This window comes from Pygocentrus nattereri, chromosome 4, assembly GCF_015220715.1.
Source record: "Pygocentrus nattereri isolate fPygNat1 chromosome 4, fPygNat1.pri, whole genome shotgun sequence".
Taxonomy (NCBI): domain Eukaryota; kingdom Metazoa; phylum Chordata; class Actinopteri; order Characiformes; family Serrasalmidae; genus Pygocentrus; species Pygocentrus nattereri.
In genome coordinates, this window is record NC_051214.1 from 16,280,501 (window position 1) to 16,302,911 (window position 22,411).

A 22,411-nucleotide genomic window follows, 5' to 3' on the forward strand; every position below is an offset into this window, starting at 1 on the left:
TCAACTTATATACATTTTTTTGAAGTAGTGTTTTACCATTTTGGCTGTAAATATGCCTCAATATGTGAAACTGTCCTATTCTAGTATAGGCTAAAAATATAAAGAAAATTGCAGACTGCTTTAAGCCTCCAGCAGTAAACTTTTCTGCAAAGTAGAACAGTTGCTTGCATAACATTGAGCATCCCAAGCTTTTTTCTATACATTTTTATCATCTTTTTAGATCTGCATCATTGCACTGGCTACAATCCCTGATTTTGCTCTAAATCTTCTGCTGTCTTTGGTCGCAAAGGACTGGCCACTGCAGGCCATGCCACATTAAGAATTCTGAGACCACCGATTTTAAAAATTTCCACTGTTTATGTCAGTGAAAGTATGAGTATAAACCTGCCTTAGGATGGACAAAGAAAACAGAGATCAACAAACATATGTGACACTTTCCTCTAAAATGTAGGCTGTTATGCATGAGTAGAATGTGGCCATAACTGAGAGGTTCCCAAAGTCTCTTAGGCTTTAATTTGCTGATTGTGTGTTTCTGGCTATTACCTGATTTCTCTTGGCACTAATGCTACAGAGTGAAGTGTAAACTCAGGAACAATTTGGTAAGTTCTTTAATGAGCCTGGACTTCACCAACCAAAACAAGTACTTCACATGTGTCAGCGGAACAGCAAAACACTCATACAACTGAGAGATTCTCTTGGCCTCTTAGGCTCTAATGAGCTCGATTATGCATTTCTGGCTATTACCTGTTTTCTCGTGCATAAATGCAACATAGTGAAGAGGAACATTGTGGGAAGTTCTTCACCAATCAAAAGAAGTACTGTGTAATTTAAACAATAAAACACTGTTCTCTCGAATGCTCCATAGCTCTACTTGTAACTGGTCTTAAAATTACCTGTTATTTTCTATAGTGATCTTCAACATGGTACAACGTGGAGCGCCGCCAGAGCAATTGCTTAAACAATGGACTAATTCAGAGTGAGAAACTGGCAAAGGTAGACAGAGAAAGAGGGAGGTCCACTGTGACAAATTAAACAAACTCTATGATACAGAACAGGCCCCATCACTATACACCATGCCTCTGACTAATTCACTTCAATGCAAATAATCACGCAGCATCACACTGTGTGTGTGTGTGTGTGTGTGTGTGTGTGTGTGTGTGTGTGTGTGTGTGTGTGTGTGAGCGCGGGCACGAGAGAGAGAGAGAGAGAGAGAGAGAGAGAGAGAGAGAGAGAGAGAGAGAGTTGTATTTGCCCCGTTTTACAGACGTTGTGGAAAATAACTCCCACAATTTGTTATTTAAGGAGGAAACTTTAAAAGCAAACAAGGAAAATGAGTTAGTCTGAAGTGAGATGAAGTGTAATTTGTGACTGGCACAAAGCAGTTGGCAAATGCAATACATGAAATGTTCAAACAGTTGTTATTCTTAGGAGTCTCACAGAAGCCAATATGCCAAAAATTTATTTATCTGATTTCTTTAAAATATTTGCAATTTACCATAAATAGGAAGGGACAAATGAAAAAATGTTGCAATTTTTTCAGCAGTCAGAGACTGGGTTTTAAACACTAAAACTAAATATTTTATAGTAAACAGTATTATTAACTTTCATAAAAACCAACCAAGGCATGTTACGAATAACAATAGCTTATATTCAACAGCTTTGCCCAAACTATGCCCAACTACATTGCTTGACTGGTGCAGAATTTACTTTGTCCATTTGAGTTTTTGATTAAAAACTTGCCAGTCCTTTTATAATTTTTCTTTTCTGCTTTTGGTAATTTATACAAGAAAAATAACTGTGTACATAAGGATATTTCTCATAATGGGCAGCAAAATAACACAGATGATTTAGCCTATTGCTGAAGCAGCATTTGTTAATTTGACTATATAAGTAACAGCACTTGTGTTGCATGAATTTTGCCAATCCTCTCCGTCCATAAGGCCAGTGAAGAATGCAAAATCATCTGTACAATGCTGGTGCCTGATTTCAACAACAAGAAACAGTGTGAAAATATCTGGGAATTTCTGATTTATTTGTTTATTTTTTATTTTGAGTTTCTACTCATAAGATAATCATTCTTTTTTTGTTTTCCTTTTTTCTGTATTTTTCCTTCTTTGTTTCTGAAATTTACTTCCAACAGATTTAAAGCTTCTTCTTTCAGAAGTAAAAATGGGGAGGGGTTCACCACTCTGTGAAAGACTGCACAATCAAATGGTGCAAAAATTCAAGAATAATGTTTCATCAAAGAAGTTTTGCTTTTCTTCATCATAACAACGTTAAAAGATTCAGAAAATCCAGAGAAATCTCTGCGTGTAAGGGACAAGGCCAAAAACCAGTATCTGCTGGCTGTGATCTTTGGGCCCTCAGGTGGCACTGCATTAAAAAAGAGACATGATTTTGTAGTGGAAATCACTGCATGGGCTCAGAATTACTTCTGAAAAACACTGTCTATGCATCCACAAATGCAAGTTAAATGCGAAAAAGAAGCTGTACATAAACAGGATGCAGAAATACTGCCATATTCTCTGGGCCCGAGCTCATTTAAAATGGAGTGAGGTGAAGTGGAAAAGTGTCCTGTGGTCCAACAAATCAAAATTTAAAATTGTTTTTGGAAATCATAGATGCTGTCCTCGGGGCTAAAGATCCCTCACCTTGTTATCAATGTTCAGTTAAAAAGCCAGTATTCATGATGTTATAGAGGTTAGCGCACATGGCATTGGCAATGTGTATATCTGTGAAGACACCACTAATGCTGAACGATATATACATGTTTTGGCAAAACATGCTGCTGTCTTTTTCAGGAAAGGCATACTTTGTTAGCCCCCTTTTACCCTGTTTTTCAGTAGCCAAGACCCCCATGGACTCTCACAGAGCAGGTACTATTCGGGTGGTGGATCATTCTCAGCACTGCAATAACACTGATGTGGTGGTGGTATGTTGGAGTGGATCAGACACAGCAGTGCTGCTGGAGTTTTTAAACACCTCATTGTCACTGCTGGACTGAAAATAGTCCACCAACCAAAAATATTCAGCCAACAGCTTCCTGTAGGCAGCGTCCTGTGACCACAGATGAAGGACTAGGGGATGACCAACACAAACTGTGCAGCAGCAGATGAGCTATTGTCTCAGACTTTACACCTACAAGATGGACTAACAAAGTAGCAGTGTCTAATAAAGTGGACAGTGAGTGAGCGCCGTGTTTAAAAACTTCAGCAGCACTGCTGTGTCTGATGCACTCATACCAGCACAAGACACACTAACACACCACCTGAGAATGACCCATCGCCCAAATAGTACCTGCTCTTTGAGGGTCCATGGGGGTCCTGACCACTGAAGAACTTGGTAAAACGGGGCTAACAAAGTATCAGAGAAACAGATGGACTACAGTATGTAATTGTAGAACTACAAAGTGCACATAATAAGTGGAGCTGATAAAATGGACAATGAGCGTAGAAACTAGGAGGCGGACATAATGCCTGATAGGTGTATATATGTATAGGTTTTACAATTTCTGAAATTTTAAAGCCAAAGTTCGTTTTTTATTATTATTGGAGAGATGTCTTACATTTTCTCAAGGAAATAAATATGATGTTAGACTATAATAATATCCTTTATAAAGGCACACATATCTGGGTACATCTCTTTTACACAGAAATGACTGTTTTCAGTACGTGTACAGTACTGTGAAAAAAAGTGTTTATTTTATTTATTTCTTAAATAAGTACGAATAACATTAACAATGCCTGTGTTCAATTTTTAACTACTTCCAAATCTTTTACAGGCCAGTATTAACTGTGGTTGTCATTTTTAATGTAATGTTTTTAAGTAAAACACATTTACTGCCAGGTTTTACACAATGTGCTTAGGTACCATAGATGCTGCACAGTATTGTATGTGATGTCAGTACTATTCTTTCTAATACATGAAGTCATCATTTGGAGGTTTCATATCCTTTGAGTTTTTCTGTGCTGTTCTGAAAGGGCCACCAAGAATGTTACTAGCAATTTTCTATAGGCCTCTAAAGTACAATGCTAATCTCTTTGATCATATTAGATGTTATCTTTCATTTCCACTGATTTTGATCCTTTTGTTATTGCTGGAGATTTGAACATACATATTGACAATCCTGATGACAATTAGGCCAAGGGTTTCTGTGCTATACTGGACTCCTTTGTTTGTTAGCATGTGAACAGGAGCATACACTGTCATGGTCACACTCTGGATATGGTTATCTCAAAGGCTCTCAACATATGAGCCACTGTTAAGGATGCTGCTTTGTCATCATTACTGTGTTTTCCTTGAAATGTGGACCTCACATCAAGTCCAGACACATGTGCTTTGAGAAAAGGTTTATTATAAATAACATCTGTGGCATGGTCCCGCCCCCCTCACAAACACCCAGTGGCGACGAACCTCTAGCTTTCTGTCAGAAATGACAGAAAAGTGGCCAGCTTGACATAGCGTTGGTTTTGTTGTGTTTATTTCGTATGAATTAAAGTAATGGCTGCTGGAAACCTGAACCCTGCCTCCAGCGACCTACTTGAGCCCGGGGTAGCACATGCCGTGTTACAACATCTTTTACAAAATGTGCTCGGAACCATACAAACGTTCTGATTCTGTTGATGCCTTGCTGGATATCTTGAACTCAAAAAATTTCAGTTTTATGGTTAAGATTGCACTGGTTAAAGTAAAAACCATGTCATGCCAACAGAAATCAACATGGAGGAATGCTACTGCAGTTCAACTCCAAAAGAGACAATGCAGGAAGGCTGATTGCAGATGCCGTAAAACCAAGCTTCAGATCCACAAAGAAATCTTCAAAAATTGGCTGCACATTTACAATAAAATAAATCGCAAAGCTAGACTATCTTTTTTTCTCCAGAATTATCAACAGTAACATTAAAAAGAGCAAACTCTTCACTATGGTGTATAGACTAACAGTCACATTCATATATGGCCCCTGAATTAGTATCAACTGGGAAATATAATATGTTTGCATACTTTTTTAACACTTAAATCCACAATATCAGACAAGTTAATATTATTCATTTAAATACAGATTCTGGAAAAATATCAGTCCAACTGCTGCTCAATATCAGTGGTGCCTTTGACACCACTTTGACAGTGATCATAAAATTATTATAGTTCAGAACTGAGCAGGACTCTCAGGAACTGTCCTAAAATGATTCAGGTCATACCTGCAGGGAAGGAACTAATTTGTTGAAATAGAAAATTATTTTTCTGAGAGCATGCCAGTGACCTGTGGTGTACCAACTGTTCAATAACTGGGCTGCTCTTATTTATTGTATACATGCTTTCTCTTGGCCAATTCCTAAAAGACTATGGGATATCTTACCACAGCTATGCCAATGACCCTCTACCTGAACAACTATGATCTTTTTAAACACTGACTACAGTGCATTAAAAGTGCTATATAAATAAACTTGCTTTGCTTTGCCTTGCCTTACTATGTTTGAATGTGATGCCATGTACATCAAAGTCATGTCAAGAAGTCATCAAAGATTTTGGAAGTCTGCTGCCATCTGAGCCTGTCGGAGCTACAGCCTACTTTGCATAAACACTTCAGTGTTGCAAAAGGTAAATAGTGTATGTGAAGGCATGAGTCATGCCTCAGTTGTGACTGGAGAGAACTTGGAGTCATGTTAAGTAGACCTTTCGAGTGTACTTGTGCTTTTCTTTCCACCATTCATTCCTGCTCAGTGGTGACTGCAGAAATCCGACCACATCCACACTGTGGAACATGCACAAACAGCGCTGGTAACTAAAAACTAAAATGTTTTAACAAAATTAATTTATTAATGGAAAAGGTGTTAGAGTTAACAGTTATCTGCTACAGAGCCTAGAGGCTATTTATCCTGTAAAATGATGTTGTAGGGCTGAAGTGTGTGAACTGTATCTTTTGTAACCTCACAAAACTTCACCAACAACAAAAAATACAACACCAGTGCATCTTGATGATCAAAACTCACAAGCAAGTACTTCTGCTGTCAACCAAGCAGTGTTGGACAACATCTGACTGTAGACTTTCTGTATTTTATAAAAGGAGAGAATGTGATTTGTGATTGTTTACACCAAAACCTGATTTTTGGTAACAATTCAGGATATATTTGTTTTAGCTCACACAATATGAATAATATATTAATAATAAAGACTGACCTATAGTCCATATATAGCCAGTACTATTTCAGTGCCTGCAAAATACTGCAACTTTTTTGACTCACCATGTCACAAGCCAGTGTACTGAACTATGAAACAGCTTTCTGAGAACCACAATAAGAGAAACTACATGATGTGAGAAAAGCCATTTCTATGTAGAGAAACATTGCTGTTGCTGATGAAAATCTTGAAAACTGAAATACACTGTTATATCAATATGCATAATAATTAAGATTAGGGTTTAAGGGTTTAACACTTAACCTCAGGTGGTCAGGCAGGTACCTTGTTGCATGTGGGTGTATGTGTTTTTTAGGTAAAGTGATCCTATTTAGCATTTCCACCATAAGAACATGCCTGGCATGTCACACTGATCAGCTCTGTCACATTGTGAATACAGTGATTAAAATTTCGAACAGGCATGCCTCCTCAGGTCTATTTTAGGTAGTAGTGTATTTAAAGGAATATTCATCTGACCAACAGAACCCCTTTATAATTTGTCTCCTTTCACAATACAACTTTTGAATAGGAAAGAATGTGGTTCTCCATGCTTGCAATGTGGTGTTTTCTGACAGCCTGAATTAGAGCACTGATTGGGGCTAATTCCATGTGATGGGTGCCTGAATCTGAGGGAGAGGGAGTTGGTGTAACCCTGACTGAAGAAGCGATCCACAGAGGAATGTTCCTGTACTGCTAAATAAACCACAGGCAAGTGAGGATTAGAAGATGCAATCAGGCACAAGCTGGAATTACAGCTGAGAGGTTAGTAATGCCTCTGACAGACAAGGTGGAAAGCAGAGTGGAGGAAATGTGTTGTTTTTCAGAGAACTTCTTGCTTCTTAGGCAACACAGCAACATTACAGATGAAACAAACAGTACATGCTGTAGCCTATGCTGTATCTTGCCTCCCAGCAGCAACATGGCACCTCTCACTTTCTTCACCGTCCACAACACCAGCTTAACTCACGCTCTTTGAATGCTTAAGAGCAGATTCTTAAAGTCAACATAAATTTAAAATCAGAACACATTCTGCTTCTGTGCCATGATGTCTACCTGAGTTAAACACTGGCATAAAGGAAGTTGTCTAAGACAGCTGCATGTTTTTCTTGATGATCAGTGGGGTTGGAAGATGGGGTTAATACTGTTTTCCCACATACTGGTGCACAGTGACACAATCAAAAATTACATGTTTTAGAGACAAGCAAAAAGCAGACAAACTTTAATGATAAATAATGACAGAACTCTGTATTTAAATGGTATGGTATGAAGAATCATGCTTATTTTGACTGAGGACATGAACTAACAAGGTAAAAAATAAAATTTGATTTTAAGATGGCTTTATTGGAGAACACATTCTCCTATTGCATACCTTTTGCTTATAGCTATAAATAATTAGAACATGCAAAAATAAATGAACAAATAAACAAATAAAAGCGTTTGCTAAGATGTTAGACACAATATTAGAGAGTTGTTAGAACATTTAAGCTGTCAAATATTAGGTGTGCTACATTCTTTGTTTTGCTCTAAATCTATGAACATAAATGTATAAACAAAATAAACAATAATATACATTTTTCCATGATTGTGTGCACAAGTGGACAGTTTGCTGTCTGCTTAACCAACTTTCTAGAACACTTAAGACATTTGGAGGTTTAGAGCCTAGTGTTAGTTGATTAGACTAAACATTATATTTAAGATTATTTATTGAAATTACATTTTAATTCTGATTTCAAACAGTCATCTGTAGATTGTACAGCACATGAGAGTGTCCGGATATTAGTCACACCCTACCAATGTAACTCTGAAACTTTATTAAACAGCATACTCACAGTGTCTCCGTATTGGCAGGAAACGTAGGCATTGTATCTATTTCACTACACGAAACAGAGTAGCTTCTCCACTCCGAACATTCACACCCATAAGGACACCTATTCACGTCCCCAGTGAGAGTTCGTGTTGACAAGATGAGGGTTAGTAACGCAGCTGCTAAAACCTGCATTTTGGTTTGTTGCTTTTATGGTGAAAAAAAAACCTTAAACGTAAGACATACATCCACCTACAAAAAGAATATTCTTCTATTATTCCTATTAAGCATTTGGCGGCTGGAAACGCTGTTCTTGCGACGAGTGTTCTCAGCACGACAATCCTGCGTAGCAGCTGTGGACCGTGCAGTGAGACCGTCTTTGGATACAGTGCAGTCGCCCTTTTGGGGGGGGGGGGGGGGGGTGGGGGGGGGGGGGGGGGGGGGTGGTGATGTGGGGGAGATGGGGGTGGTGAAGGGGGGATCAGGGGGGATGGGGGGGAGGGGGGAGGGGGCGTAGCAGTTAGTAGCTGATTCAGATACTTTCCAAAGAGTTACATAGCGTCAGTTTAGATACCTACCCTTCATCACTGATGTGGTGAGCTAGTGCACTGCTAATCACGAGATTACTCAGACCAGATAAACTACAACAAATAAAATATGAGAGTATGAGGCATAATTAGTCTAACTCTACAGGAAACAGACATAAGTCGACAATATACGTAAATACGTTTTCCTTAGGTATCATGAAGATGATACATTTTTCCTTTCCTTTTTAATTTTAACAACTAAAAACAAAAAAAAAAAATAAAAAGGGAACGCAGAGCTATGTAAAGCAGAAGCGCAGCTGCTCAGTCGCTGTAGCCTCGGAAAAACTACAACTTCCATGTGCCATTGCGTTTCTGTCATTTTCCTGTTATGAGGCGGGCAGTTCAAGTTGCCATAGCAGAAGTATCACAGGAAATCACGGTAATCGACGCTTTGTGGCATTCCTAGATTGGTATTTTTAGACTGGGCATTCTGAACAAAAAGAAGATGATCTGGGCTGCTAACCTTGACCAGCTAAGTCGGGTTAGCAGACATTAGCGAACATAGTTAGTGTGCGTGGGTTAACGTCAGCTAACGTTGCCTTGTAGACATGCTAGCCAGAATAGCTAACGTTAACTATATTTCTGTTGTATGCGCTGTAGAAGTAATTTCCGTTAATTGTGTCGACCACAGACAACTTAACCTAGCTAGCTAGATATGTATGATAAGAATGTTATGTAGTTAGCCAAGTAATTGCCTGTTTAGTTAACTAGGTTAACTAACATAGTTAGCTAGCTAGGTTATCTTGGCAATGAACTTGGCCAGCTTGTTGGCCAACGTCACTGACTTAGTTAGCGTTACTAACGGCATTGAGCAATATGTTTTAATAGCCATGACAAGTACACGGGCACAACGGAGTACACAGTTACAGAAATAAGATGCTTTTACCCAGTACTAAGGTAGGTTAGGTAGCGTTAGTTAGTTAACGCTAACATAGCTAAGTTACCAGTGAGCTAACTATAAGTTAGTTAAGATACTTGACTAGATTAGTAACTAAGTACGATCATAGGCGGTATTTATAACTGCCTTAATGGTTGTTTTAGATAGAGCTACTCAACAGCTTTTATCTTTTCAAAGCCTGCATCGACTATGGAGTCATCCAGTGAATCTGAAATGTACAGCAGGTCGAGAGATCATCGCTCTCGAAGGCGAGACGCACTAAGACATAAAAAAAGTCGAGATTTAGCCACGGACAGCGTAGGCATAGCAGAGAAAATCGACACACTGGCAGACACGTTACAGGTAAGTCTTTGCAAAATGTGGACTTTTTTCTTCAACTAGGAATGCTAATTGTAGGAAATGGTAGCTGCAAAAACAAGGAGTTATCAGCACATCCGTAGTAAAAAAATACCATGTAAATTGTTTATTCCGTTAACGCAGGATGCAAGCAGGAACTTGAATAAAGTGGATCAGATGCTGGGCCAGTACAGAGAGCATACAGATGACCACTCTGATGCCATAGCAACAGTGAGTATTAACAGTCTGACAGAACCTGAGAAGCATGGATTTATTGTTTTACAGTTTCTGATATCAGATAAATCTGCCCTTATATAACGGTGACATCTTTCGTGTAGCTACAGGACAGCTTAGAGGAGTCTATTCACCAGCTTCAGAGCCAGCGTCTCAAGCGGTCCACAAGCGGATGTAGTGCCTCATTCTCTACATTGCACAGTAGCCTGGAAGATGGCAACAATTTTGGTATTGACCAAACTCTAATCTAGTTTTGCATAGTGAAGTTAGTGAAGATCAATGCTATTCCTCACTACTTTCAGATAAATTGAAGAGCTTCAGAATTTAGTAGTTTGTAACAACAAATGTGTTAATCAGATGTACTAATTGGATTGTGTAGTCCTATGCAAAATTTTTAACATCCTTTATTAAATGATGTTTTATTGATTTTTTTTATTTATTTTTTTTTTAAGTGAAAAAAATGTCAACACACTGTCTGCAGGAAACAACCTTAAATATTACGTTTTTCTGGAGTTTTTATGTTGCTAAAAACTTAGCAAGCTTGCACTTCTTCTGTGTAGGTGGGCGGCACCACAATCCCACATCTCCTTTGACAGATTATAGGAGTCTGGAAATGAGCAACAGGAGATCTGCTACAGTGCGCTTCAGAGACCCTTGTCAGACAGAGGAACAGGTTAGATTATGCCTCTCCTGGTTCTGGAAAACCCTTATTAGGAAATTGTATTATGGAACTAAAAACCAACCAGCTTGTGGTGTTCTTTTATTTTTGGATAGCACAGTTTAGTTGTAGCTAAATACCTAATTTACTAAACACTTCAGGTGAAATTTATGGAAAACATAAGGTTTACGCTACAGTGATATATCATGAAAGTAGGGCATTTAAGTAGAACCATGCAATGGTGATTTCCTCATCTCAAACAGTTTATTGAAACAAAAGCCAACAACAGTGGTGGGAACACCCCAACAAAAAATGTCAGTGTCTCAATAACTTGTCATGGGCTCTTGAGCATCAATTACAGCTTGATGATGATGTCTCAGGCTGTTCACAAGTGGACTTATTGTCTGCTGAGGCATGGCATCCCACTCTTCTTGAAGTGCGGCTCTCAGGTCATTGAGGTTCTGGGGTACAGAGTTACGAGCCGTAACTCAGTTTTCTATGGGATTCAGGTCTCCATTTGAGGTACCCCATTCTCCAGCAGCAATTCCCTAATGTTGCGACCTCGATGAGCTGGAGCATTGTTGTCCATGAAGATGAAATTAGGCCTGTGTTGTTTGTGCAGAGGCACAATGACTGGATTAATTATGTTATTCAAGTAGTATGGGCTTGTCATTGTACCATTCACAAAGTGTCAGGCAGTTCTGTGTCTTTAGACACACCTGCCCACACTGTAACACCACCACCACCACCCCCTTGCTGTTAAGCTCCTTGTTAGAAAACAGCAAGTTGTGCAAAAAGTACTGAAACATTGAACAGTTGGACATGTGCATTCAAAAGTTTAGTGAAGATCACATTAAGTTCACCTGTAAAGGTTAGAGTTCATTTTAGGTTCATCCTGAAATTTCACCTGTAAGCCAAATATCCCTGACTTTTTGTGAGTAGTGTGTATATATAAATAAAGATGCCATCATTAGTTAAGTGGTGTGTTTGCACAAAACTTGAAAATATGATTATATTGATGGTCAACAGTTTTTCTTTAGTCAGCATGGCACAGTGATCTTGCATATAATTTCATGTGTAACATAATCTCACAATACAGCAGACTAAATGCACTTTATTGTTTTTCTTCATGATTCGCAGGTCCACTCACTGCATCAGGCCCTGAGAGACCTGCGCAGTGACCAGCTCCAGTTGGGGCATGAGATAGATCAAGAGATCCTTAAGAGGAACAGGTCAGCTTCCCTACTTATTGCCTGTGGTTCAAAATGTCATAATGCCTTGCTTGCTTCTTTTTTTTCCTGCCAAAGGTGTTAGTTTAATAGTTATCTGGACATTTCTAATACATTCTTTAAGTATGTATTTGTAGGCAAATGTGTTTGCTTATTTAACTTGTAAATCTATTGCACTTTTGAAAGGTCAGATATTCAGACCAGAAAAACATTAGTAGACCTTACAAAGCAAATACAGGAATCTCCGGTGGAGGAAGCGGTGAGTGTAAATGACATTAAATGAGTCTCCTTTTTTCTGTATATCTTTATAAAATCTTACTGAAATTAAAAAAATCAGTGTTTCTCACTGTACCATTTTATATAATTGTACTTTGTAAGTCAGACCTTTTAATGAATTCATGTCTGACATACTGTGCACACCACCTGACAGTTCCATATTCATTTGGTTAGCTTGGTGCTTGAGCTTGTTTACTGAAATCTTTGGGTTCGTTTTACTGTCTGGATCAGATTATGTGGTTTTATATGCTGGTTAGCAGAAGTATAGAGGGAGTGAACACTGCCATCTAGTTCTGTAATTTAATTGCCATGGTGATAGAGGTCCTTATGTTGCTCTTGCTCCTCTGTTATATTACCTGACTTAGGTGTCCTTGCGAGTGGAGAAACGACTGCAGAAGATTGAGAGTGAGATTCTATCTCAGCAACAGATGGTCTCAGAGAGGCATTGCAAACAGCAGCGAGGCAACATGTCTACTGAATTACAGACGGTAAAAGATACATGTCTAAATGCACTTTATGGGTATACAATGACTAACTGTACCTACCTGTTGCTATGCACAATTTGTTAGCCCCTCTCTACCCTGCCCATCAACAAAAAGGCGTCACTATTAGGCTATCTTAGACCAGAAATTACTTGGTCGTCCCAATCCAAGCAGTGATCCAAGCAAAGACAACAAATCAAATATTGAAACTGAAAAAAATTAGTTGTTTTTTGAAAAACATATGTCCATTTTGAATTTGATGCCAACAAAATGTTCCAAAAAAGTTGGGACAGGGGCTTGTTTACCACTGTGTTTCAACACCTCTTCTTTTAACAACACTGTAAGTGAACTGAGGGGTGTGAAATGTTTTCCCATTCTGGTTTGATATAGGATTTTAGCTACTCAACAGTTTGGGGTCTCCTTTGTCGTATTTTTCATTTCATAATGCGCCAGTGTTTTCAGTGGTGACAGGTCTGGACTGCATAACTACTTGTCTTGCTGAAATAATCAAGGCATTCCCTGAGAGTCATTGTCTGGATGGAAGCGTGTATTGCCAAAATATGTATATATTATTCAGCATTAGTGGTGTCTTCAAAGATGTGCGCATCACTCATGTGATGTGCACTAATGCACCTCTATACCATCTAGGCTACTGGCTTTTGAACTGTGTGCTGATAACCAGCTGAGTGGTCTTTAGAATTTCAAATGTTGATTTGTTGGACAACAGGACACTTCCATTTCCTCTCAGTCCATTATAAATGAGCTCAGGATCAGAGAAGATGGTGACGTTTCTGAATCCCGTTTATATGTGCTTTTTTCTTTGTGTTAGATGTATAAAATCCCCAGCAATGCTGCTGTTTCAGATACACCAGACAGCTCATGTGCAAGCAGAGCCACTGATTAGTGCCACTGTTTTGCTGAGAATGGTTCACTGCCCAAATAATATCTGGTCACTGGTAACGCTCTGGTGGTCCCTTTCTGTTGATGGACAGATTAGAGGCTGGCTGACATTCTATGTATAGGAACTGCAAAACTACTAGTCAGTAATTGCATGTCTACAAAGTGCACCTTTATGGCTGGTGAGCATGCTGGTATGACAAAGGTCTGTAAATAATAATAAACAAGATATGTGTACCTAATAAACTGGAAACTTGGCAGCTGTTTTATTAAATGTGCTAAAATATATTATTAAAGATAAACATTTGTATTAATTGAACTAAATAAAACACAAACAAAATTTTCAGCATTGTTCTTGAAGAGCCATTCAGTGATGGCCTTTTATAGCCAGCAGGGGCCAGTATGCAGCTGGAATACTCATTTGAGGAAACCCTTACACCTGAAAGAGATTTATGTTTGTGTGTGTGTGTGTGTGTGTGTGTGTGTGTGTATGTATGTATGTATGTATGTATGTGTATGTGTATATATATATATATATATACATACATACATACATCAACATCTTAAAATGAATGAAACTTTTGTTTGGAGATATTATATTGTAGCATGCAAGATTTAATTTCTCATTGGTGTGAATTCAAGTCTGCAGTTCTTCATATAAGACATTACATTTTCACTATTATCTGGCGGTGTGTTATGAATCTGGCAATCTGTCCTGCTATCAGTGTTGGCAGATAATTGCTTAACAAAAATTATTGGCATCAGACTGATTTGACCGATTTTCTGAAGCATTTTTATGGCGTATTTATTGTATTGCAGAAAAGTAGAACATTTTGGCGATTTTGGGCTGCTGTGCTAATTGGTCCACAGTTCCCATGTTGGTTGGTGCATCCCTAAAACTCCCTAAGACTGCACTCATCTTCCTAAGTCCAATGTGGTGCTTTTGTAGGTGGTGTTCATCTGCTTGTACATAGACTGTACCTGCTTATGAAAATGTTTGTCATGTAGCCTATGAGAGAGAGGTCAGTCTTTACTTTTCTCAGTGGTTGTATGCTATTGCTCACACTTCATGTGAATCTTGTATTCATAATGCATTATAAATGCATTTATAAGATGTTATATGGGAAACATAATACCTTGTAATATTGGCCATAAGCTTTTATAATTGCTGATATAGGTATAATTGCATGCTCAAGTCTCATAATAACACCCCATGATTGCATTTATAAAGCATTATGAATACAGGATTCATAGGAAGTGTTATTGTAATGATTTTCATTGATCACTTTTTATTTACTTTTTATTGTCTTTTAATCAGACACACCTTTTTTCTGGTGTACAGATCATAATGTTTCTACTTTCAGTTTCTGTATCTTTCTGGTCTTGCAGGCTTTGAAAAGGTGTGATGCCCAGAATCACTCAAGTGAAGACAGCTACAGAAATAGATTTTTGAGATCTGAGAGTGAGATTTGCAAGGTATACATCTGGCAATTAAATGTGTTTGAAGAGTGCAGATGAAATATACAAAAAAAATTAATGTGTTGATGAGAGCAGCTGTCTGTACCAAGAGCTGTAGGACATGCAACATTTTTACAATGCTGTGAAATTTGTTAGGCAATGGTTAGTATTTTAACCTGATATTGTAATCAGGTTACTGATCTTGGTTTATTGAAACTATTTATGTCTCTTCAGTTGGAGCAGGACTTGGAGGGTGTAAGGAAACAATTGGTCCGCTCTGAGAGTGGACAAGGTGCACTTTTTCAACAGGTGAATCACTTCTCCATTTCTCTGTTGTAACGTTGTTGTAGTTTGCTGTCTCATTTTGATATGTGGTAAAATTTTTGCACATTAGGGCATCACCCATTATTAACAAGTGGAGGCTTCACCAAGCCAGGCACCATCACAATATGGCTCAGGAGACTTTTATCCCTGATGTTAAAATTACGATAGCACTTGATGGTAGAGAAAGTCGGAACAGATCGGATAAAAGACTTCTAAAACAAGGACATAATTTTACTATTTACATTATAGACTTTTAATTTACTCATGATGTGTAATTGTACCCCTTCTTGCACACAGTCTCAGAATTAGCAACAAAGTTCAATGCGTTGTCAGTTATTGTACCAAGTTATTTCTACTGTTCAACAAATTCAATGCCAGTCCCTTTAATGAAAGCCTAATGGTGAATGAGATGGGTTTACTCTAATGTTCTGACATCTGTATGTTAAAAAATCTGTAATCCTGCCCACAAAGTATACATCAAGATTAAAATTGGTAAGCAGTTTCCTAGCTAAAATATGTGGCTAAGTAGTATTGAACACAAATGAGAAGTCTAAAAATAAAAACTTGGTATGTGTTCATTGTAGTTGGTTATACGGAAAATCCAGTAATGTGATTAAGGCATCCTTGATTCCCATTCCAGCCCTATGTGGAAACTGCATTAGGTCTGGATCCTTCTCCACCTTTTCCAGCAGTTCCTCTTTCACCAGCCTTTCAAACGGCTTCATAAACAATGAGGCTTCACAACCAATGAACTGGTTTAGCTCTTTAGGGGTTCTATTTTCAGCCACCGGGACAACGGTGGACTCCATAACTTTGGAACCTTTCTCTGACCTAGAGACACCCTTCATACCTACATATATAAGGACAGCAGATCAGTGTCCGCTCTGAGATTTCCCCATAGCTTCCGTGTCCTTATCACATCTGACAGGCGCTCAGAGACCACTGATTATCAGATCCGAATTGGTATCTTTGGACGTGAGCCATGTCTTACTGAAGGCCATTTCCATGTGGATCCAAGTGCATATTCACATGGCTCGCATTATCCCAGTGCATTAGCAACTGCCTTGAATATCATGTGGTCAAGTGGCGTGCTTGTGGTTGGAAGCCTTGGACGCAGTAGAGACAAAAAGTCCACAGTATGACCACGTAGTGTATCTCCATTATGGCTGCTTGCATAAAACAATCCAAAACTATCCAGTATGCACAAGAAACATGATCAAAACAATCATGATAAACAGCTTTGGACTCCAAACACGTACACAAATACACCTGCTGCCAGTCAAGAGTAGTGCTTCCTCCTATCATGATATGGTGTGCATATCATGTACCTTGTGTCAAGTTTTTGTCAATTTTGATATCTTTATCATTTAATGTTCTTTGTTTTCCTTTTCGTGTGTGTGTTTGTGTTTTAACATTTCTCTACAGATAGAGGACATGCAAGCACAACTTTTAAGGTCTGAGAGAGAGCGTGCACAGCTGCAAAGGGAGATCTCAGTGCTCCGCTTCCAGCACAGGAGTGTATTAGAGCTGCAGGAAAGGGCTGCAGAGGAGGGCCTAAGGCAAGGTAAAGCGTGTAATGCTTAAGTGATATGTGTGGGATTTTAAAAAAATTATTCTGTATAATATTGTGATAATTCGGGTTTACAAGCAGTATTGGTGCAATGCAGCCCAAGTATCGACTTTTAAAAAAATTAAATGTGAATGCTATTAACATTTGCTGTGCCCGGTGTTAAAGTAATAGATTGATTAGATGGTGCTCTTTTTTTTCTAGCAAGACCAAATGTAATGTATGCTAAACCTGTAGAAGAGGGGTTATAATCTAATGGGCTATAATCTCATACTACTATTCGTTTGTTTCAGTCATGTGAGCTGTTTCTTACAGTGCCCTTATTAGTTACCGTCTTCTAAAGAAGAAATGGTGGAGAATCAAAAGATGATTTTTTAGGTGAATATTAGCTGTAAAAAAAAAACAGCAAAATGTTCAAAAATAAAAATAATTGATTTTTAATTGATACTTATTTGCCAGTAGTTACTGATTAAGTCACCTGTCCAACTTTGTTTAAAGCGTGGTAGCACTTGTAAGCAGAGATTGTGGCACTTCTAAGCATGTGTAAAGCAATGTCTTGGCCATTTAACCTACAAGAGGTAACTTTGTGTATATTTCTCATAGGAGGAAAAGTGCTGGAAAGGGAACTTGAGGATCTGAGAGTGCAGTTGCGCCAAAATAGTAGCCTAAACGAGACACAGGAGCTCAAGAGGAATGTGGAGCGCAAAGAGAATGAGAAAAAACAGCTGGCCTTGCAAATTGAGGTATGTGTGCATGTAAGCAGGTTACCTCTATGTTTTGTTTTTGTTCTTAAATGTGAAAGTTCAAAAGAATGCAGATGCTCTTTCAAATGATCTATGTTTATTTGTGTTTGAATTACTCAGAAAAGTGCAGTAGAGAGTTTTGGGAAAGTAAAATACAAAAAAATCCTGATTATCTTATAATTAAAACATACACTATATTGCCATTGCCAACATGAGCATTGAAGACTTCAATGCTCACGGCAATGACTGGGAGACCTGGAGAGGCATGATTGGGAACAACGGCCTGCCCAATCTAAACCTAAATGGTGAATTGTTATTGGACTTATGTGCCAGGCATGGATTGTCCATAACAAACTCCAAGTTTGAACACAAGGATGTTCATAAGTGTACGTGGTACTAGAGCTCCTTGGGTCAAAGGTCAGTGATCGACTTTGTTGTCGTTTCATCTGACTTGGGACCATATGTTCTGGACACTCGGGTGAAGAGAGGTGCTGAGCTGTCAACTGATCAACATCTGGTGGTGAGTTGGATCAGATGGCAGGGATGACTGATGGTCAGACCCAACCAAGCAAATAGTGAGGGTGTGCTGGAAACGACTGTCGGAGGCCCCTTTTCGGAATGAATTCCGGGAGAGCTTTTCTGTTGTCACGGAGGAGGTAGGGGACATGGAGTCTGAATGGACCCTGTTCAAAACCTCCATTGTGGAAGCTGCCAGGCATAGCTGTGGCCAAAAGCTTGTGGGTGCCTGCCGGGGCAGTAACCTGAGGACCTCCTGGTGGACACTGGTGGTGAGGGAGGCCGTCAAGCTGAAGAAAGAGGCCTTTAGGGCTGGTTGGCCCGAAGGACTCCTGATTCAGCAGATAGGTACTGACAGGCAAAAAAGGTGGCAGCTGCAACGGTGGCACAAGCAAAATCCAGGGCATGGGAGGAGTTTGGTGAGGCCATCGAAAAAGACTTTCGTTTGGCCTCAAGGAGGTTCTGGACAACTGTCCGGCGACTTGGGAGTGGTCAGGGTGGATGCGCCCAAGCTGTATTCGGCAAGGGTGAAGAAACTCTGACTTCAAATGAGGATGTTGTCGGTCAGTGGAAGGAGCACTTTGAGGAACTCCTTAATCTGGGAGATGTACCTCCCTCACGGGAGTCAGGGCCAGAGTTCTCTTGTGTGTCAAGTTCCATTTCCCTGGTGCAGGTCAGTGGCAAGGCACCGAGGGTGGATGAGATTCGTCCAGAGATGCTTAAGGCTCTGGATATTGTGGGGCTGACATGCCTCTGCAGTATTGCATGGACCTCGGGAACAGTACCCTTGGACTTGCAGACCGGGGTGTGGCGGGCCCTATTTTCAAAAGGGGGTGTGTGCCAACTATTGGGGAATCGCACTGTTCAGCCTCCCTGGGAAAGTCTATGTCAAGGTGCTGGAAAGGAGATTCTGACCGATAGTTGAACCTCAGATTGAGGAGGAATAATGCGGATTCCATCCCGGCCATGGAACAATGGACTAGCTTTTCACCCTCTCGCAGATTGTTGAGGGGGCATGGGAGTTTGCCAACCCAATCTGTTTTGTGGACTTGGAGAAGGCTTATGTTACTCGTGTTCCTCGAGATATCTTGTGGGGTGCCAGGGCTACTACTTCAGGCCATCCAATCTCTGTACTCCTGGAGTGAGAGCTGTGTTCATATACTTGGCTTTAAGTCAGATTCTTTCAGGGTTGTGCCCTGTCTCCACTCCTGTTCTTGATATTTATGGACACAGTGTCAGGGTATAGCTGGCGTCAGGAGGGCATTATGTGTGGAGGCCCAAGGGTGGAGTCTCTGCTATTTGCAGATGATTGTTCTTTTGACTGAATCACATGGATGCCTCCAGCGCTTGCTGGAGCGGTTTGCAGCTGAGTGTGAAGGTATGCGGGTCAGCGCCTGTCTGAGTCCATGGTCTTAGCCCGGAAAAGGATGGCATGCCCACTCCAAGTAAGGGGACAGGACCTACCCCAGGTGGAGGAGTTTAAGTATCTCGAGGTCTTGTTCACAAGTGATGGGAAGAGGGATCATGAGATCGGCTGCAGGCTGGGACAGCAGTAATGCGTTCCCTGTACAAGACTGTATTGGTGAAGAGGGAGCTGAGCCAAAAGGCGAAGCTCTCTGTTTACCAGTCGGTCTACATCCCGACCCTCACCTATGGTCATGAGCTCTGGGTAATGACTGAAAGAACGAGATTGCGAGCTTACAAGCAGCGAAAGTGAGCTTTCTTTGTAGGGTGGCGGGCTATACTCTATTTAATAGAGTGAGGAGCTCGGTCATCCGGGAGGAGCTCAGAGCAGAGCCGCTACTCCTCCGCATTGAGAGGAGCCAGCTGAGGTGGTTTGGATCTGAACCGGATACCCCCTGGACGCCTCCCGGTGTGGTGTACCAGGCACAGCCTAACGGGACAAGACCCTGGGGTCGTCCAAGGACCTGCTGGAGGTATTATATCTCCAAGTTGGCCTGGGAGCGGCTTGGGGCCCCTGGGAATGAGCTGGAGGAAGTTGCAGGGGACAGGGTCATCTGGGATTCTCTGCTCTCTCAACTGCTATGGTGTCCCTATCTGAACTAGTGGTTAACGATGATGATGATGATGACTATAATGCCAAAAGTTTTCACTCACCCATCCAAATCATTGAATTCAGGTGTTCCAGTCACTGCCATGGCCACAGGTGTATAAAACCAAGCACCTAGGCATGCAGACAGCTTCTATAAACATTTGTGAAAGAATGGGTCATTCTCAGGGGCTCAGTTAATTCCAGAGTGAGACCGTGATTGGATACCACCTGTGCAACAAGTCCAGTCATGAAATTTCCTCGCTACTAAATATTCCACAGTCAACTGTCGGTGGTATCATAAAGTGGAAGCGATTGGGAATGACAGCAACTCAACCAAGAAGTGGTAGGTCACGTAAAATGACAGCGGGGTCAGCAGATGCTGAGGTGCATAGTGTGCAGAGGTCGGCAACTGACCTCCTGACTTCATGTGGCCTTCAGATTAGCTGAAGAACAGTGCGTGGAGAGCTTCATGGAATGGGTTTCCATGGCCTAGCAGCTGCATCCAAGCCTTACATTACCAATCGCAACAGAAAGTGTTGAATGCAGTGGTGTAAAGCTCCGCCACTGGACTCTAGAGCAGTGGAGACTTGGCCTTCTTGTCCAACGTCTGTCCTCACGAATGCACTTCTGGCAGCATGCTCCTAAACCTTGTGGAAAGCCTTCCCAAAAGAGTTGAAGCTCTTATAGCTGCAAAGGGTGGGCCGACATCATATTAAACCATATGGATTAAGAATGGGATGGCACTCAAGTTTATATGCGTATGAAAGCAGACGAGCAAATACTTTTGACAATATAGTGTACCTGAGTCCCATTATGGAGAAATTTTTCTAACTGAAGTATTTTGCCAGGTGTATTTGTTATGGATATTTGCGTCACTATCAGAACTAAACATGAAGTTTAAAGTTTGTTTTAACTTAATTTTAATTGATTATTTAATGCATGTTCATACCATTTATGCATATTCACATTTCTGTATTATATTTTATTTTTCTAAAGTTTTTTTTGTGTGTATATTCTTTTTAAAATATAAATAATTTGACTTATGCAATTATATATTTACATTCCTACAAGGATTTGCCACTCCTACACATAAATAGAAGTGGTTGCTACAGGGGTGTAAAACTGGGTTTCTTCTGGGCCACAGCAGAGTTTAGCGTTCTACCTCATTAAAGGCACCTGTTTATACTCAACAGCTAATTTGCAAGGCCTTCATGAGTTTAATTTGGAGTGTTAGAAGATGGAAAGCTCTAATCTCTGCAAAAAACAAACTAGCTACGCAATGGCCGCTGCTCCACTGCTTTTATTTTTGTTGTCCAGGATTTCATACATTGCTTGAAATGGAATTATGAGAAGTTTGGTGTCCATTGCACCCCCCAAAAAATCCAAAATCTGGTTCATTCCACTGATGCAGTCAATGGTAAAAGTTGGGAAAATTTAATTCTTGGGAAAATTTAATTCTTGATGGAGCTTTTCGCTCACTGCTGCAGCCTGTGGAATGCTACCGCTTGCAATGGCAGAATTTTCCTGCATGCTACAAACAATATTGTCATGATAAAAAAAATTAGATTTCTTAGTATCAGCCTTAAAGGGATGATTTTGCCGAAAATTTATACCATTTTTTCCAAAGCTTTGGTGTCTTATGTTTACCATTTAGATTTGCACTGGAGATACGAAGTTAATGTGACTTATAAGTAATGGAAGCTTCCCATCAACTTTGTTTAAATTGCATGCCTAAATCATTACACGTTTGCCCCAGATTGGGATTTTTAGCAGCATGAAAGATATTGTATTGGGCCCCACCAGCACAGGCTGTACCAACCCTGAAAATATGACGCTGTCCAGACATGCATGCAAAATTCTGCATATAGTGGAATTTGTATGTTTATACAAGTCTAATATTCTATATTTATTCTATAAAGGCTCATTGTGAAAGTTGGGTTAAATTTGCTGAGGTGGCCCGGCATGAACATGTTCACAGTGGTTTTAAGTCTACTGTAGTTGTAGATGACCCTCTGGGCAGTGAAAGACTTCAGAGGCTTCTACAACCATCTTTCAAAGGCCTTAGAGAGATCTTCTGATCTAGACATGATAGTGCCCTGAATTCCAATAACTAAGAGCAAACCAGACCAGATTTCTGAGGTGTAAACAAGACGCATTCCTCCAAGACATTCTCTA

The 22,411-nt window shown here is 40.0% G+C and overlaps 2 protein-coding genes across 9 annotated transcripts in view; one reads left to right on the plus strand and one right to left on the minus strand.

The window, feature by feature from the left end:
* Positions 1–8,317, minus strand: part of tshr (thyroid stimulating hormone receptor) — a 56,583-nt gene extending 48,266 nt beyond the window's left edge. For 2 of the 3 annotated variants that reach the window (XM_017684613.2, XM_037537399.1), the window contains exon 1: positions 8,004–8,317. In XM_017684613.2, the coding sequence (XP_017540102.2) occupies positions 8,004–8,173 (170 nt within the window). In that variant the 5' untranslated portion in view covers positions 8,174–8,317. The remainder of the gene's footprint in view (positions 1–8,003) is intronic. The other variant, XM_037537400.1, reaches the window with a different exon arrangement.
* Positions 8,318–8,903: 586 nt separating this feature from the next.
* Positions 8,904–22,411, plus strand: part of LOC108431763 (centrosomal protein of 128 kDa) — a 44,210-nt gene continuing 30,702 nt past the window's right edge. For 4 of the 6 annotated variants that reach the window (XM_017705116.2, XM_017705118.2, XM_017705117.2 and 1 more), the window contains exons 1-12: positions 8,995–9,046; positions 9,641–9,805; positions 9,944–10,030; positions 10,138–10,261; positions 10,594–10,706; positions 11,832–11,923; positions 12,107–12,179; positions 12,562–12,684; positions 14,965–15,051; positions 15,268–15,342; positions 16,783–16,921; positions 17,528–17,667. In XM_017705116.2, the coding sequence (XP_017560605.2) occupies positions 9,011–9,046; positions 9,641–9,805; positions 9,944–10,030; positions 10,138–10,261; positions 10,594–10,706; positions 11,832–11,923; positions 12,107–12,179; positions 12,562–12,684; positions 14,965–15,051; positions 15,268–15,342; positions 16,783–16,921; positions 17,528–17,667 (1,254 nt within the window). In that variant the 5' untranslated portion in view covers positions 8,995–9,010. Of the gene's footprint in view, positions 8,945–8,994; positions 9,047–9,343; positions 9,463–9,640; positions 9,806–9,943; positions 10,031–10,137; positions 10,262–10,593; positions 10,707–11,831; positions 11,924–12,106; positions 12,180–12,561; positions 12,685–14,964; positions 15,052–15,267; positions 15,343–16,782; positions 16,922–17,527; positions 17,668–22,411 lie in introns of those variants that run through there. The other 2 variants (XM_017705120.2, XM_017705119.2) reach the window with 2 other exon arrangements.